This window comes from Aotus nancymaae, unplaced genomic scaffold, assembly GCF_030222135.1.
Source record: "Aotus nancymaae isolate 86718 unplaced genomic scaffold, 86718_ANA_hifiasm-v0.15.2.pri h1tg000012l, whole genome shotgun sequence".
NCBI classification, from domain to species: Eukaryota; Metazoa; Chordata; class Mammalia; order Primates; family Aotidae; genus Aotus; species Aotus nancymaae.
This window is the reverse complement of record NW_026988423.1, coordinates 12945943-12961082: the sequence shown is the minus strand read 5'-3', so window position 1 is coordinate 12961082 and position 15140 is coordinate 12945943. Positions and strand designations below refer to the sequence as shown.

The following is a 15140-nucleotide window of genomic DNA, read 5'->3' as shown; positions in this document are numbered from 1 at the left end:
CGTCTTAAAAAATTGCTAGTGAGTGCCCTTTTTCTTTACAGAAGAAATTTGATTGTCGTGAGCAATAACAAAATTAACATGGAACTCTTCCTCCACCTTCCTCTCTACTAGTGGGCTAAGGTAGCTTTGTATCCTGTACAGTTCAAATAGCTTCCTCTGTTCCAATAACAAAAAGTATGGTGCCCATATATAGCCACATCTATAGCTCTCAGAATGACTCTACCTTCAGAATCCAGAACTATTTATTACACATGATGCATTCACTTGCCTTAAGACTTCTAAGAACCCTGTACCCCTAAACCTTTCTTTTCCTGTGACTGCTTAGCAGCTTCCCACTGAGACTTGGCTATTTCTTCTTTGACAGCACTTACTGACAGTGTGGAATATGCAGGTTTTCTGTCTCTAGTTGTACTATTTGCTCTGAAGACCTGCTGCCAGCTGTTCCCTTTCAGAGTGGAGGCCTCTCCTGGGGAGTGACCAGTTGCTTTCCATCCTGGATCTAGAACCATCAGCCAGCATTCCCTTTTCTTTGCCCAACCTCCCTCCCCTCTGTGGTTACCACACCAGGTGTGTGAGTTCAGTATCATACTTACAAGTAACTCAGATATGTAGTTTTACCTGTTCTACTGAAGATGTAGTTTGTGGGCTGTTCTTATTTTTTTGTTTTGTTTTGTTATCCTTGTTGCTTTAACTCTTTTCAGGAGAAGACATGGGAAGATCTGAAACCAAGCTATCTCTCTGCTTTGGCAGATAAACATTTAAAATCTAAAAACTGCAACCTTGGTATAAAGCAAAGCAGCAGTTGGCATAGTGGAGTATCGTCCCTCACTTTGTTCTCACCATAGGTACAGCATATGCAGGAGCGATTGGAAAATCAATAGGTTCTACAGCCGCATCAGCAAATGCTGTTTAAAAAAAAGGGGGGGTTGTTAAAATCTTCTTTTGCTGTATAGAATATGCAAAAGCCAAGTTTAACCCATTCAATGCACATTTCCTAACCCCTTTTCGAAGATTCTACACTTTATAAAGTAGTCCAGTAATCCAAGACACTGATTTTCATTGGGAGGGAGTTTGGGGAAATTTGTCTATAGGAACACTGATTGGCACCACCTAGAGATATTTTTGGTTGCCAGAATAGTTGAGGTGCTCCCGAGTAGAGGCTAAGGATGCTGCTAAACATCTGCAATGCATAGAACAGCCCTACAACAAAGAATTATTGAGTGCAGAATGTCAGTAGTGCTGAGGTTAAGAAACTATGATCTAAGCTAAGAAAAAAATGAAGTTATAAGGCTTTTTATAAAGTAACTTATAAATAGCATCCATTTAAGTCCTTAGAAAGAAGGCAAGGCAGAGTTTTGCAGCTAAAAATCAGCTTAAGGACATCGAGAATTTGCCTAATGCCACCAAGTTAATAATTAAAATGCCACACATCTAAGTTTGATATTTCTACATTCTTAATCCCATATTCCTTTTTTCCTACACAGCTGCCTCTCTAAGAAAACACATGTACTTTATTTTCTTCTACTTATATAGGAGAGGAAAAACGTTTAAAGCTTAATCTTTAAAAAAATAGACAACGTCTTGCTCTGTTGCCTAGGCCGGAGTGCAGTGGTACTGCAGCTTTGACATCTTGGGCTCAAACGATTGTCAGCCTTAGCCTCCTACATAGCTGGGACTACAGGCTTGCCACCGCACCTGGCTAGTATTTTTCTTTCAGAGATGGGGTCTCACTATGTTGCCCAGGCTGGTCTCAAACTCCTGGCCTCAAGCAATTCTGCCTCAGCCTCCCAAAATGCTGGGATTACAGGCATGGGCCACTGTGACCAGCTCTTAAAGCTTAATATATAAAGTATAATGAAAATATTGAAAGAACTTCTATCTCAATTGATGTATCAATTAAATTCTGCCACAAAGTACAACCTATAGATAGTAATACATAATATTGGAGTTGGCTGTATCTAACAAGGAAACTCAATTTCAGGAAGAGCTTATAGATGTTTAGAAACTTTTTTTAAGACAGGGTCTGTCACTCAGGCTGGAGTGCAGTGGCACAATCTCAGCTCACTGCAACCTCAAACTCCTGGGCTCAAGGCATTGTCCTGCCTCAGCCTCCCAAGTAGCTGGGACTATAGGCACATGCCACCATGCTCAGCTAATTTTTTAACTGTTTGTATATACAAAGTTTCTATATTGCCCAGGATGGTTTTGAACCCTGCTGCTCAAGCAGTCCTCCTGCCTCAGCCTCTCAAAGTGCTAGGATTACAGGTGTGAGCCGCCTCGCCAGGCCTTACCTACTATTCTTGCCAGTGGTTTAACATTGAGCCTCTTGGCTGCATCTGCAGTCATCAGAACCACAGCAGCTGCTCCATCATTCAGTGTACTGGCATTGGCGGCTGTTACTGTGCCTGAAAGCAAAAATGAGCATGAAGTCAAAACATTCCTTCACAATAAATACATTTGGTTCAATTTAACAAATACCTACTGCTTGGGCTGCTAAATGTTTAAAGAAATTACAAATATGGGTGGAGACAATTCCTGCCCTCAGGAAACATGTACATAGCTAACAGCAACACAATGTAAAATGCCTGTTTACTAACCATTTTCTCAAAGATCAGAAAGATACATGATGGCAGTGGGTAAATACTGGTCTACAACTCTTGAAATGTAGGAACCAGTTAGTAAGTTTGTCTCCAGGGTCTAACTTTCCTCATTCCATATATAGCAGATACTCACTGCATTTTTCAAATCAGATATTTCTTCTCATCTAGAACACCTGGAATTAAATATCAATGAATACTAAAAACTACTGAACCACTTTAAACAGGAGACTTTATGGTATACAAATTCTATCAATAAATATATTTTTTTCAATGCCAATGAAGACCCTACCGTAGACTGCAACATATGAAAAACTGAATTCTATAGTCATGTCATACATCTCTTCCCTGGGATTTATATACTGAAGGTATAAACTGTCAATTTCATACTTTCAATTAATTTTGCATGAGTCTGCTATATTGAAAATGCTAAATAACATCTAGATGTTTTCTACAATTACTTTATAAAAATCCTTAGGCAATTCTAATTAGATGTGGTATACTGGCTCAATTTTTTACTGATGCTTCATTTCTTAACACTAACCATTTTCTTTCTGGAAAACTGTCTTCAGCTTTGGAACTTTGCTAAAATCAACACGTTTGTATTCTTCATCTTCTTTCACCACTACATCTGGTTTACCTAAAATAAAAATATTTTAAGAAAAACCACTCAAAACAGCAAGTACTCATTCAGCAAACAACTGTTGTACATGGTGCCCGGTGTTCTGTGCCTCCCTTAAACCGTCCCAAGTAAACACGAATCTACAGTCTACTGTCTATAATCGCTATTATGTTACTGTCTTAAAGAGACACTTATTAAGTAGCTTGACAAACTTTTTTTTTTTTTTTTTTTTTTTTTTTTTTTTTTTTTGAGACAGGCTGTCCCTCTGTAGCTTAGGCTGCAGTTCAGTGGCATCATCACAGTTTACCTCCACCTCTCCAGGTCCAAGTGATCCTCCCACCTCAGCCTCCCACGTAGCTGGGACTACAAGTGTGAACCATCACGGCCAATTTTTTACTTTTTTTGTGGAGGCCGAGTCTCACTTTGTTGCCCAAGCTGATCTCAAACTCTTGGGCTCCAGTGATCCTCCCACCTCGACCTCCCAAAGTGTTGGGATTACAGGTGTGAGCCACAGCACCCAGCCACAAAATTTAGATCTTATACACCTCCACATCCCATTCTCTTCTCCCTCAACTCCCTTCTATGATCGCAGACCCTACTCTCCGACTCCAGAGGTAGCTGTCTAGCCTATACTGGCTAAGCTCTAATATTCTAGCATCTAGAGCACAGTAATCATTCCTGGAGTAGAATTGTAACCTAAAGCAAGTTAATGAGTCTATACTATGGATTTATTCTGCTGGAACTGGTGAGAAAGTCTCTCTCCTCCTCAAGAACCCTATATATGTGACCCTATAGGTGGAGGCACCAACTTAAGAAAGGCTGAGATAATAAAGCACAAAACCCTGCAGGTATGAGAAGCCAAGAAAGCATGTCCTAGTAGCACTGAATATCCATTTCCAATCCCTGAAGTTCCCAGAGCTGAATAGTTGCTACTGTTCATCCTTCAGTTCTTGGAGGCACTCCCAGTAACCTTGTAGTAAACCGCTATTCAACTTAAAATACCATGTTGCCTGTCACTGACAGGAAAACGAGTTTGTTGGTTTTTTTTTTTTTGAGACGGAGTTTCGCTCTTGTTACCCAGGCTGGAGTGCAATGGCGCAATCTCGGCTCACCGCAACCTCCGCCTCCTGGGTTCAGGCAATTCTCCTGGCTCAGCCTCCTGAGTAGCTGGGATTACAGGCACGCGCCACCATGCCCAGCTAATTTTTTCTATTTTTTTTTTTTTTAGTAGAGACGGGGTTTCACCATGTTGACCAGGATGGTCTCAATCTCTTGACCTCGTGATCCACCCACCTCGGCCTCCCAAAGTGCTGGGATTACAGGCGTGAGCCACCACGCCCGGCCGAGTTCTAATAAATATAGTTCTCAAATGTAAAAGAATATTCTTAGAGATCTTACAAATGGATTGAAATGTGACATTAAGTTGGGTGATTTGTGTTCTCTCTGAACTGGCAACTCCTCACTTTATTAACCATAAGCAGTGTCCTCAGTTGAAATGAACAAAGATAGCAATGTCCTAATTTTAAACTGAAGCATAAAACATTCAGCAACATGAAAAATCTGTTCATCTTGTTTGGAACATTATCTCTCTACCTTTTACTGTAACTGTGACAGGAATAACTTCATCTGCAAATTTCCCAGCTTCCCAAGCTGCTTTACTTCTGGTGTAAGAGTTAATAGCATAAGTGTCCTGTTCATCTCGTGCAATATTCAGCTTCTTTGCTGTATTCTCAGCACAGTTGCCCTGATAAAAAGTTGAAATATTTTAAAGCTAGTTAACTTTGCATAATTTAGGAAATATCTATTAACTTTGCGTAACTTATAAAATAGTGGTTAGTAGTTCAATTTAGTTTCTTGAAATACATTTCTTTCTATACTAGGTAACTTTTCACTCATGTCTTTTTTTGAGACAAAGGTTTGCTCTTCTCATCCAGGCTGAAATGCTGTGGTGCAATCTTGGCTCATTGCAACCTCCACCTCCCAGGTTCAATTGATTCTCCTGCCTCAGCCTCCCCAGTAGCTGGGATTACAGGTGCACACCACCATGCCTGGCTAATTTTTTGTATTTTTAGTAGAGACAGGGTTTCACCATGTTGGCGAAACTGGTCTCCAACTCCTGACCTCAGGTGATCCGCCCACCTCAGCCTCCCAGAGTGCTGGGATTACAGGCATGAGCCACCATGCCCAGCCCACTCATGTCTTATCTTCAAATACTTGAATTAGCCCAGGAGTTGCTAGCTGAGCATCAGAAAATACCCTATTTAAATGTGGGACAATTTCTTTAATGACTGAGCCATGCCGATACAATAGGCATACAAAAATATTTTCCTAAAGCACATAGCTAAAATCAACAGTTACAGAACCCATCTTTCAGTTCAGTTTGTAAAGTATATACAGTAAGAAAAATCAAACAGTACTGGACATTAGATAGCATTTATCCACTAAAAATCCCATTTACCATATGAATTTTATTGTAGACATCAGTTAGCCCATCTTTTACGATCAAATCTTCAAGCTTTACCCCACCATAGGGTGTTGCTCCTCTGTTCATCACATATGGAACATTGGACATGCTCTCCATCCCACCTGCCACCATCACATCCTGCACAGCAACACCAGAAAGACCTAATGTTAACTCAGATAGTTGCAAACCCATGATACCATTTATACAGCTACCTCCAAACAAGTATTCTACATGCATTTATCAAACATTTATTACACAGTGAATATAGGAAGTACCCTCGTTACAACTTCACCCTGATGAAGAGAAATGGTATAAAATGTGTAATGATAAGTTGGCTGGCTGCGGTGGCTCACACCTGTAATCCCAGCACTTTAGGACGCTGAGGGGGGTGGATCATTTGAGGTCAGGAGTTCGGGATCAGCCTGGCCAAATGTTGAAACCCTCCTCTACTAAAAATACAAAAATTAGCTGGGCGTGGTGGGAGGCGCCTGTAATCCCAGCTACTTGGGACGCCAAGGCAGGAGGACTGCTTGAACCTGAGAGGCAAAGTTTGCTGTGAGCTGAGATCATGCCACTGCATTCCAGCCTGGGTGAGAGCACAAGACTCTGTCTTAAAAAAAAGAGAGAGAGAGAAGTACATTACCAGACATTAATAAGAATACCAAAAATCTTCCATGTAAAACCATCTTCTAAAATACTTATTTTTTTTTAGACAGGGTCCTACTGTTGCCCAGGCTGGAGTGCAGTGGCCCAATCTCAGCTCACTGCAACCTCCACCTTTTGGGCTCAAGTGATCCTCCCATCCCAGCCTCCCGAGTTGCTGGGTCTACAGGCATGCACCGCCACACCCAGCTAATTTTTGTATAGTATTTTTTGTAGAGACGGGATTTCACTATGTCACCCAGACTCGTCTCAAACTCCCAGACTCAAGCTATCCTCCCGCCTCGGCCTCACAAAGTGTTGGGATTACAGGCATAAGCCACCGTGCCTGACCTGAAATTCTTACCTTCCAACCCTTCATCTCATTCATGCTACTAAAAAGGTAATGTGTTCTAGAAGATTAGAAGTAATCTCAGTTCATGGAAATAATGCCACTTCCTTGACTGAGATCCTCATCATCTCTTCCTGGACAGCTGAAAAAAATGTCCACTTGATCTTCTGACACACAGCCTTTCCACCAAAGAATCATCTACACTCATCTGACTCGTTCTGGCTAGAATGTAAGTCTGATCATTTCATGCCTTAGCAAACTCAGCACAGTATATAAAGCCTTTACAGTACGCCTTCTCTCCCTTTTTTCAGTCTCATAGCCTGACCTATACCTCAGGTCACTCAGAACTAGTTAAAGCTCTCCAGAGACACTGTGCCCATTCACACACACACCTCTGTACTTTCCGACCTATCCACCAACATGTAAAAACACCTACATTTCCTTTAAAACTAATCAGAACACTACTTCATGTCTGCCTTGACCACTTAACTTCTATCTTTTCTTGAAAGTTTCTCTTCCCTCATGTTCCCCAATTACTGTGCAATGCTTTTATTAATATTATATGTTTATATGTCAAGTCTTCCCCCTAGACTCTGCTCCTTTGAAGTCAGACACCTTGTCATATTTTTACATCCTTGGCAACTGGCATATAGAGGTTTAATAAATATTAATCAACCTGTTACTACTTTACAAGTCAGCAAAAAAAATTCACTTGCATTATAAGGGCTAGTTAAAAACATAGTTTAATATAAACATAAAGCCAATGATATCTTCTTACAGTCTCTGATCAGGCATACAGACAAGCAAGCTCTATACCAAAGAAACCTAAATATTTTGCCTATCCCAAAATACAGAAATTCTTAACCAGTTTTCATCTAAGTTTTATTCACTTGTACTTTTTACTAGCAGTGATGGCAATAAAAACTGACAGAAAATAAGGTATTAATTATTCTTCATTATAAAGTAAAACTGACCATTTTCCAAGATCATCAATATTCAAAACAAAGCACTTCCAAGTATGCCTGTAAGTCACTGTATTTATGCACAAATGAATCAAGTAACATTAAATGAAAGGATTTCAATGTACTACAGAGAGTATTTGCTAGAGAACCACAATAAATCAATTAAGACAAAACTTTCCACGTCAAGCAGTTCTGAAAGTCTAAACAATCTCATGAGCATTTTTCACCCACTGGTTTGACAAGGGTTTGGTACCACCCAGTGTTGGTGCAGCTGCAGGCAAACAGGTCACACAACTCTTGGAAAGTGTAACTGGTACAGCTTTTATGGAAAGCATTTGCTAATATCAAAATGATCAAATCCTCTGACTCAGCATTTCTTATAGGAATTTGTCCAACAGAGACCTGCACATATAGATATTTTTTTCAATGTTCTGTTCACCACTCTTTTTCCAGTGACTGGCACACGGTAGATGCCCAGCCCTCTAACTTTGTGGCTATCTCAGACACACTGAAGATAATCTTCATCTGAAGAATGAAGAGCTCAGATCCGAGAGAATCCTGGTTCTTCTGTGTGCCCAGGTCTCACCTCCTGACATGACAGCATATATGTGCTAAGCAGCGTGTCTCTTGCTTAAGGCCAATTAGAAAGCCTGTAGAACTTAACTGAATCCAGGCATTGTACAAAGTACAAATTAGTCATCAAGCCTGGGCTCAGTCAATGATTTGATTCCCAGGGTCAAGCACCTTGTTCTTCTTTATAATGAAAACCCTTCTTACTCTGTCAGATACAATATTTATTAATTCTTAGTCACCCATCCTCAGAGAAAGACCCCAATGCCTTGGCTAAACACTACTTTTTTTTTTTTTTGGACAGAGTCTTGCTCTGTCTCCCAGGCTGGAGTGCAGTGGCACAATCCCAGCTCACTCTGCCTCCCAGATGTAAGTGATTCTTGTGCCTCAGCTTCCGGGATAGCTGGGATTACAAGCGCCTGCAACCACACCCAGCTAATTTTTGCATTTTTAGTAGAGATGGGGTTTTGCCATGTTGGCCAAACTGGTCTTGAATTCCTGGCCTCAAGTAATCTGCCCCAGCCTCAGCCTACCAAAATGCTGGGATTATAGGACTGAGCCACTGCGCCTGGGCCTAAAAACTACTTTTTAACACAAATCACTTTGGCTATCTTTTTTTTTAAAAGAGCAGGGTCCCACTTGCTATGCTGCCTAGGCTGGTCTCAAACTCCTGGGATCCTCCTGCCTTGACCTTCTAAAGTGCTGAATTACAGGCTTGATACCCAACCGAGGCTATCATTTTGATTGTTTTTCTAATGGACTTAGCAAATCCAGACACTCTTGAACGTATGAGAAAACATAGTAACTTATGAGAAAGAATTTCATTTCTAAAGCATGAATATGCCTAAATTTTTGTGTCTTTTAGCCCTGTGTATTATTCTGCTTAATAAATGGAAAAGGTGTTTCTTACCTGATGTCCACACATGAGATTTTGAGAGGCCATCATGATGGCTTTCATTCCTGAAGCACAAACTTTGTTTATGGTGGTGCATGGAGTAGAAATAGGTAAGCCTAAAACCAATATAAGTCACTTTTGAAAAACAGATACTCAAACACAACTGCAAAACTTTAATAGAGCATGTTACTATAATCTGCAACATTTCTTCTGCCAGTGACTACAAATTATATAATGCATGTAGTATTTCATTTAAGCTTAAATAACCTTCATTCTGCCATTTTACATCTTTTTTTTTTTTTTATTTTTTGAGATGGAGTCTGGCTCTGTCACCCAGGCTGGAGTGCAATGGCGCAATCTCGGCTCACTGCAACCTCCACCTCCCAGGTTCAAGTGACTCTCATTCCCCAGCCTCCCAAGTAGCTGGGATTACAGGTGTGTGCCACCATACACAACTAATTTTTGTATTTTTAGTAGCAGCAGGGTTTCACCACATTGGCCAGGATGGTCTCGATCTCTTGACCTGGTGATCCACCTGCCTCAGCCTCCCAAAGTGCTGCAATTACAGGCGTGAACCACTGCACCCAGCCCATTTTACACGTTTTAAGTATAAAAGCAAAAATATCTTCCTAGTACCTGCGCCCAATACTGCCTGCCTTGTAGGGGCTTGTCCTGTGCCTCCTTGTAGAACATTACCCATGTATGCTTCTTTCACTTCTTCTTTTGGAATCCCTGTATTTAAAAAAAAAAAAAAAAAAAAAGCCAAAAAGGCATTTAATTCAATTTAATAATTAGTGATTACCTAATAGGATATGTGACATTACACAATAGGAATGGTTTCTTTTTCTTACCAGTTTTGAGTTCCAGTCTAAACTGTTTAGGACTTAATGTAGGCATTAAGTCATTTCTTTTTTATTTTTTTTGAGACAGAGTCTTGCTCTGTCACTCAGGCTGGAGTGCAGTGGCGCCATCTCAACTCACTACAACGTCTCCCTCCTAGGTTCAAGCGATTCTCCTGCCTCAGCCTTCCAAGTAGCTGGGATTACAGGATGTCTGCCACCACGCCCAGATAATTTTTGTATTTTTAGTAGAGATGGGGTTTCATCACGTTGGCCAGGCTGGTCTTGAACTCCTGACCTCATGATCTGCCTGCCTTGGCCTCCCAAAGTGCTGGGATTATAGGCATGAGCCACTGCACCTGGCTGCATTAAGTCATTTCTAAGTGTTACATCCATAGTTAATGCAAAATAAGTATATGTTCCATCCAATAATTTTGCTCCCTTAAAAAGCAAAGCAACTACTGACCTGCCTTTTCAATGGCTCCCTGAATTGCAATGGAACCGAGTTTAGTGGCTGGCAGCAAAGAAAGGCTGCCTAAGAAGGATCCAATGGGTGTTCTTGCAGCACTTACTATGACCACTTCCTGGCAAGACATAAGATAGTAAAAATTATAGGTATTTTACCCAAATCGTATTTCATTAAATAAACCTAATTCATAAATACCCAAAAACACTTATGAATGAGTAGTCATCAAAAATTAAAATAATCTCAATAGTTGAACAGCTGTAAAGATAACCAATTCAGTAAGTGCTACCATTGAATTGATTATCTTTACAGCTGTTCAACTATTTTCCCTAAGGAAGACCTTAGAGAAACCAACTCAAAAAACAGATGTAGATCCTTCCCAGTTCTCCACAGGAGGTTTGAGGTCAGAAGCTTAAGTTTCCTTTCTACTCCTCAATTGTAACTTAAGAAAAATGGTCACTCTAACTTGGTTTGTTTGTTTTTGTATTTTTGTTTTGAGACAGGGTCTTGCTCAGTTGCTCAGGCTGGAATGCAGTGGCATGATCATAGCTCATTGCAGCCTCAAACTCCTGGGCTCAAGCAATCCTCCTGTCTTGGCCTACCAAAGTGCTGGGATTACAGGTATGATCCACCATGCTCTGCCACTTTACTCTTGTTAACTGCAAAATAAACAACTCTAGGGCGGGCGCAGTGGCTCAAGCCTGTAATCCCAGCACTTTGGGAGGTCGAGGCGGGTGGATCATGAGGTCAAGAGATCGAGACCATCCTGGTCAACATGGTGAAACCCCATAAAATTAGCTGGGCGTAGTGGCACGTGCCTGTAATCCCAGCTACTCGGGAGGCTGAGGCAGGAGAATTGCCTGAACCCAGGAGGCGGAGGTTGTGGTGAGCCGAGATCGCGCCATTGCACTCCAGCCTGGGTAACGAGCAAAACTCCGTCTCAAAAAATAAATAAATAAATAAATAAAATAAACAACTCTAACCAAGAGGGTCCCTTACTAAAAGGAACTCTGGGCTAGAAATCAAGACCTGTATCTTAGATGGGGCTCTACCACTTAACTAGGACAAAGCCGGAGCCATAATTACTTTTTTTTTTTTTTTTGAGATGGAATCCCACTCTGTCGCCCAGGCTAGAGTGCAGTGGTGTGATCTTGGCTCACTGCAACCTCTGCCTCCCAGATTCAAGGGATTCTCCTGCCTCAGCCTCCTGAGTAGCTGGGATTATAGGCACCTGCCACTATGCCCAGCTAATTTTTGTATTTTTAATAGAGACAGGGTTTCGCCATGTTGGCCAGCCTGTTCTCGAACTCCTGACGTCAGGTGATCCACCCACCTCGGCCTTCCAAAGTGCTGGGATTACAGGCGTGAGCCACCCAGAGCCATAACTTATTATTCTATTTTATTTATTTATTTATTTATTTATTTATTTTTGAGACGGAGTTTCGCTCTTGTTACCCAGGCTGGAGTGCAATGGCGCAATCTCGGCTCACCGCAACTTCCGTCTCCTGGGTTCAGGCAATTCTCCTGCCTCAGCCTCCTGAGTAGCTGGGACTACAGGCGTGCGCCACCACACCCAGCTAATTTTTGTATTTTTAGTAGAGACGGGGTTTCACCATGTTGACCAGGATGGTCTCGATCTCTTGACCTCGTGATCCACCCATCTCGGCCTCCCAACGTGCTGGGATTATAGGCGTGAGCCACCGCGCCCGGCCTGGAGCCATAATTTCTTAAACAATAAGACAATAACATGAACATTAAGCAAAAGAATATAAAAGCCCTCTTGAATACTATAAAACAGCACTGTGACAGTTCTGTCCTCACACTTGTCTTCCACAGCCTATTTATAGATTAATAACAGAATTGTCGCCTAGGTTTTGATAGAAGATCTTAACTAAGTCACTTTAGTGAACAAAACAAAAAGAGGACTCCTCAGAAGGTCCCAGGAGATGGTGTAATGGCCCTCCTTGTCCAATTCCCAGCTGTTCCACTCCCTCTCTTCTAGGATCTTCTACACAGTGTCCAGTTCTAGAGGAAAAGTTGTTTGCAATAGACAATGGAGAAGCAGCAACCATGAGCAGAGACTAACTGAAATGTTTTTACATTATACTAATCTAGTTTAACTTCATATTTCAATAGTTAGCTATTCCTAACCATTGTATCATCCTGCTCTGACCTTCACATATACCCAGATCATCAGTATATACATTTTTATTGACATTTCCTTTAAATTCTGGAAATTTTAAAGCACAATTTAAATTACTTACCTTCAAAGTGGGTTGTGATACATAACTTCGTTCCATGTATCGTATTTCCTGTAATATAAATATTTATAATGTAAAAAATATTAATCTATATCATTTTATATTTCTCAGTGATAAGGTTTTATAGTGATTTCTTCCTGTACCTTTAGGCTTTCATTTCCAAGTTTTTGCAGTCAGAATATATCACTTTTAAAAATTAGAAAAATATAACTGCTTCATAATAAACTTTTCTGATTAACTATTCATTGGAAATGTATGGTGTGTTTGGGTTTTTGTTTTTGTTTTTTTTGACAGAGTTTGCTCTTGTTGCCCAGGCTGGAGTGCAGTGGCTCAATCTCGGCTCAGTGAAACCTCCACCTCCTAGGTTCAAGCAATTCTCCTGCCTCAGCCTCCCGAGTAGCTGGGATTACAGACATGCACCACCATGCCTGGCTAATTTTGTATTTTTAGTAGAGATGGGATTTCTCCATGTTGGTCAGGCTGGTCTCGAACTCCCGACCTCAGGTGATCCACCTGCCTTGGCCTTCCAAAGTGCTGGGATTACAGGCGTGAGCCACGGCGCCTGGCCGGAAATGTATGTTTTAACTTCTAAGTTTACTATCTTAAAATTTCTAAGTCTTGGCCAAGTGCGGTGGCTCATGCCTATAATCCTAGCACTTTGGGAGGCTGAGGCGGGCAGATCACCTGAGATCAGGAGTTCAAGATCAGCCTGGCCAACATTGTGAGACTCAGTCTCTAATAAAAATACAAAACTTAGCCCAGTGTTGTGGCACATGCTTGTAATCCCAGCTACTTGGGAGGCTGTGGCAGGAGAATCACTGGAACCCAGTAGGCAGAGGTTGCAGTGAGCCAAGATTGCACCACTGCACTCCAGCCTGGGCAACTGAGCACGACTCTGTCTGAAGAAAAAAAAAAAATCAAGTCTTTCTTGAAATCTAACAAGATATTCTCATTTCCATTTTTTTTTTTTTTTTTTTTTTTTGAGACGGAGTCTTGCTCTGTCACCCAGGCTGGGGTGCAATGAATGGCATGATCTCGGCTCACTGCAGCCTCTGCCTCTCGGGTTCAAGTGATTCTCCTGCCTCAGCCTCTCGAGTAGCTCGGATTACAGGCGCCCACCACTATGCCCAGCTAATTTTTGTATTTTTAGGAGAGACGGGGTTTCAGCAGGTTGGCCAGGCTGGTCTCAAACTTCTAACCTCAGGTAATCCATCTGCCTTTGTCTCCTAAAGTGCTGGTATTACAGGCGTAAGCCACTGCACCTGACCAGATATTCTCATTTCTTTAAGATTGTTTTCAAGTAAAACTTGCTGTTTCTCCCCATGCACTTCCAAAAATTGTCTTTTATATGAGGCAAACACATCTCATATAAATATGATCTGTAAGGCCGGGCGCAGTGGCTCATGCCTATAATCCCAGCACTTTGGGAGGCCGAGGCAGGTGGATCACGAGGTCAAGAGATCGAGACCATCCTGGTCAACATGGCGAAACCCTGTCTCTACTAAAAATACAAAAATTAGCTGGGCATGGTGGCACGCGCCTGTAGTCCCAGCTACTCGGGAGGCTGAGGCAGGAGAATTGCTTGAACCTGGGAGGTGGAGGTTGCGGTGAGCCGAGATTGCGCCATTGCACTCTAGCCTGGGTAACAAGAGCGAAACTCCATCTCAAAATAAATAAATAAATAAATAAATAAATATGATCTGTAATAGCAGATAAATTATTTCTTAAAGGAAAGAGTAATCATCTTGCCCCTACTACTTTTCAGTTCTTTCCATGCTTCTTAGGAACAAATGTCAACAACAGATCAGGCGCAGTGGCTCATGCCTGTAATCCCAGCACTTTGGAAGGCTGAGATGGGTGGATCACTTGAGGTCAGGAGTTGGAGATCAGCCTGGCCAAGTTGGCAAAACCTCGTCTTTACTAAAAATACAAAAATTAGCCAGAGGTGGTGGTGGGTGCCTGTAATCCCAGCCACTTGGGAGGCTGAGGCAGGAGAATCTCTTGAACTGAGGCGGCGGAGGTTGCAGTGAGCCGAGATCACGCCGCTGCATTCCAGCCTGGGTGACAGAGCAAGGCTCCATCTCAAAAATGAAAAAAAAAAAAAAAAAGAAATCATTATACAAAAAAGACACTTGCACACACATGTTCATAGTACTATAGACTATAGCCTGGGAGAAAAGAGCAAAACTCCGTTTAAAAAAACAAAACAAAACAACACACAGTAAATTCTGACAACGCAGGACACAATTCAGAGACATAACTGATGTGAAATTAGACTATTTACAGGACAAAGAACAAAGAATACATTTTTTTTATTTTGTTTTGAGACAGGGTCTTGCTATGTCACCCAGGCTGGAGTGCAGTGGTACAATCACGGCTCACAACAGCCTCGACATTCCAGGAAGAATAAAGTTTTTTATCCTCTGAGGTCAGAAAGCACAGCAGACAGTCAAAAGTGACAATTTAGATTTAG

General features: G+C 41.6%; 1 protein-coding gene across 2 annotated transcripts in view; it reads right to left on the bottom strand.

Annotated features, from left to right (window-relative positions):
• The window catches only part of ACAT1 (acetyl-CoA acetyltransferase 1), a 30184-nt gene that overhangs the window by 2191 nt on the left and 12853 nt on the right, over positions 1 to 15140 (bottom strand). For both annotated transcript variants that reach the window (XM_012474590.3, XM_064375396.1), the window contains exons 2-10: positions 12671 to 12718; positions 10407 to 10524; positions 9738 to 9833; positions 9117 to 9217; positions 5678 to 5821; positions 4813 to 4963; positions 3142 to 3237; positions 2292 to 2405; positions 841 to 905 (exon numbers count right to left, since the gene is read on the bottom strand). In XM_012474590.3, the coding sequence (XP_012330013.2) occupies positions 841 to 905; positions 2292 to 2405; positions 3142 to 3237; positions 4813 to 4963; positions 5678 to 5821; positions 9117 to 9217; positions 9738 to 9833; positions 10407 to 10524; positions 12671 to 12718 (933 nt within the window). The remainder of the gene's footprint in view (positions 1 to 840; positions 906 to 2291; positions 2406 to 3141; positions 3238 to 4812; positions 4964 to 5677; positions 5822 to 9116; positions 9218 to 9737; positions 9834 to 10406; positions 10525 to 12670; positions 12719 to 15140) is intronic.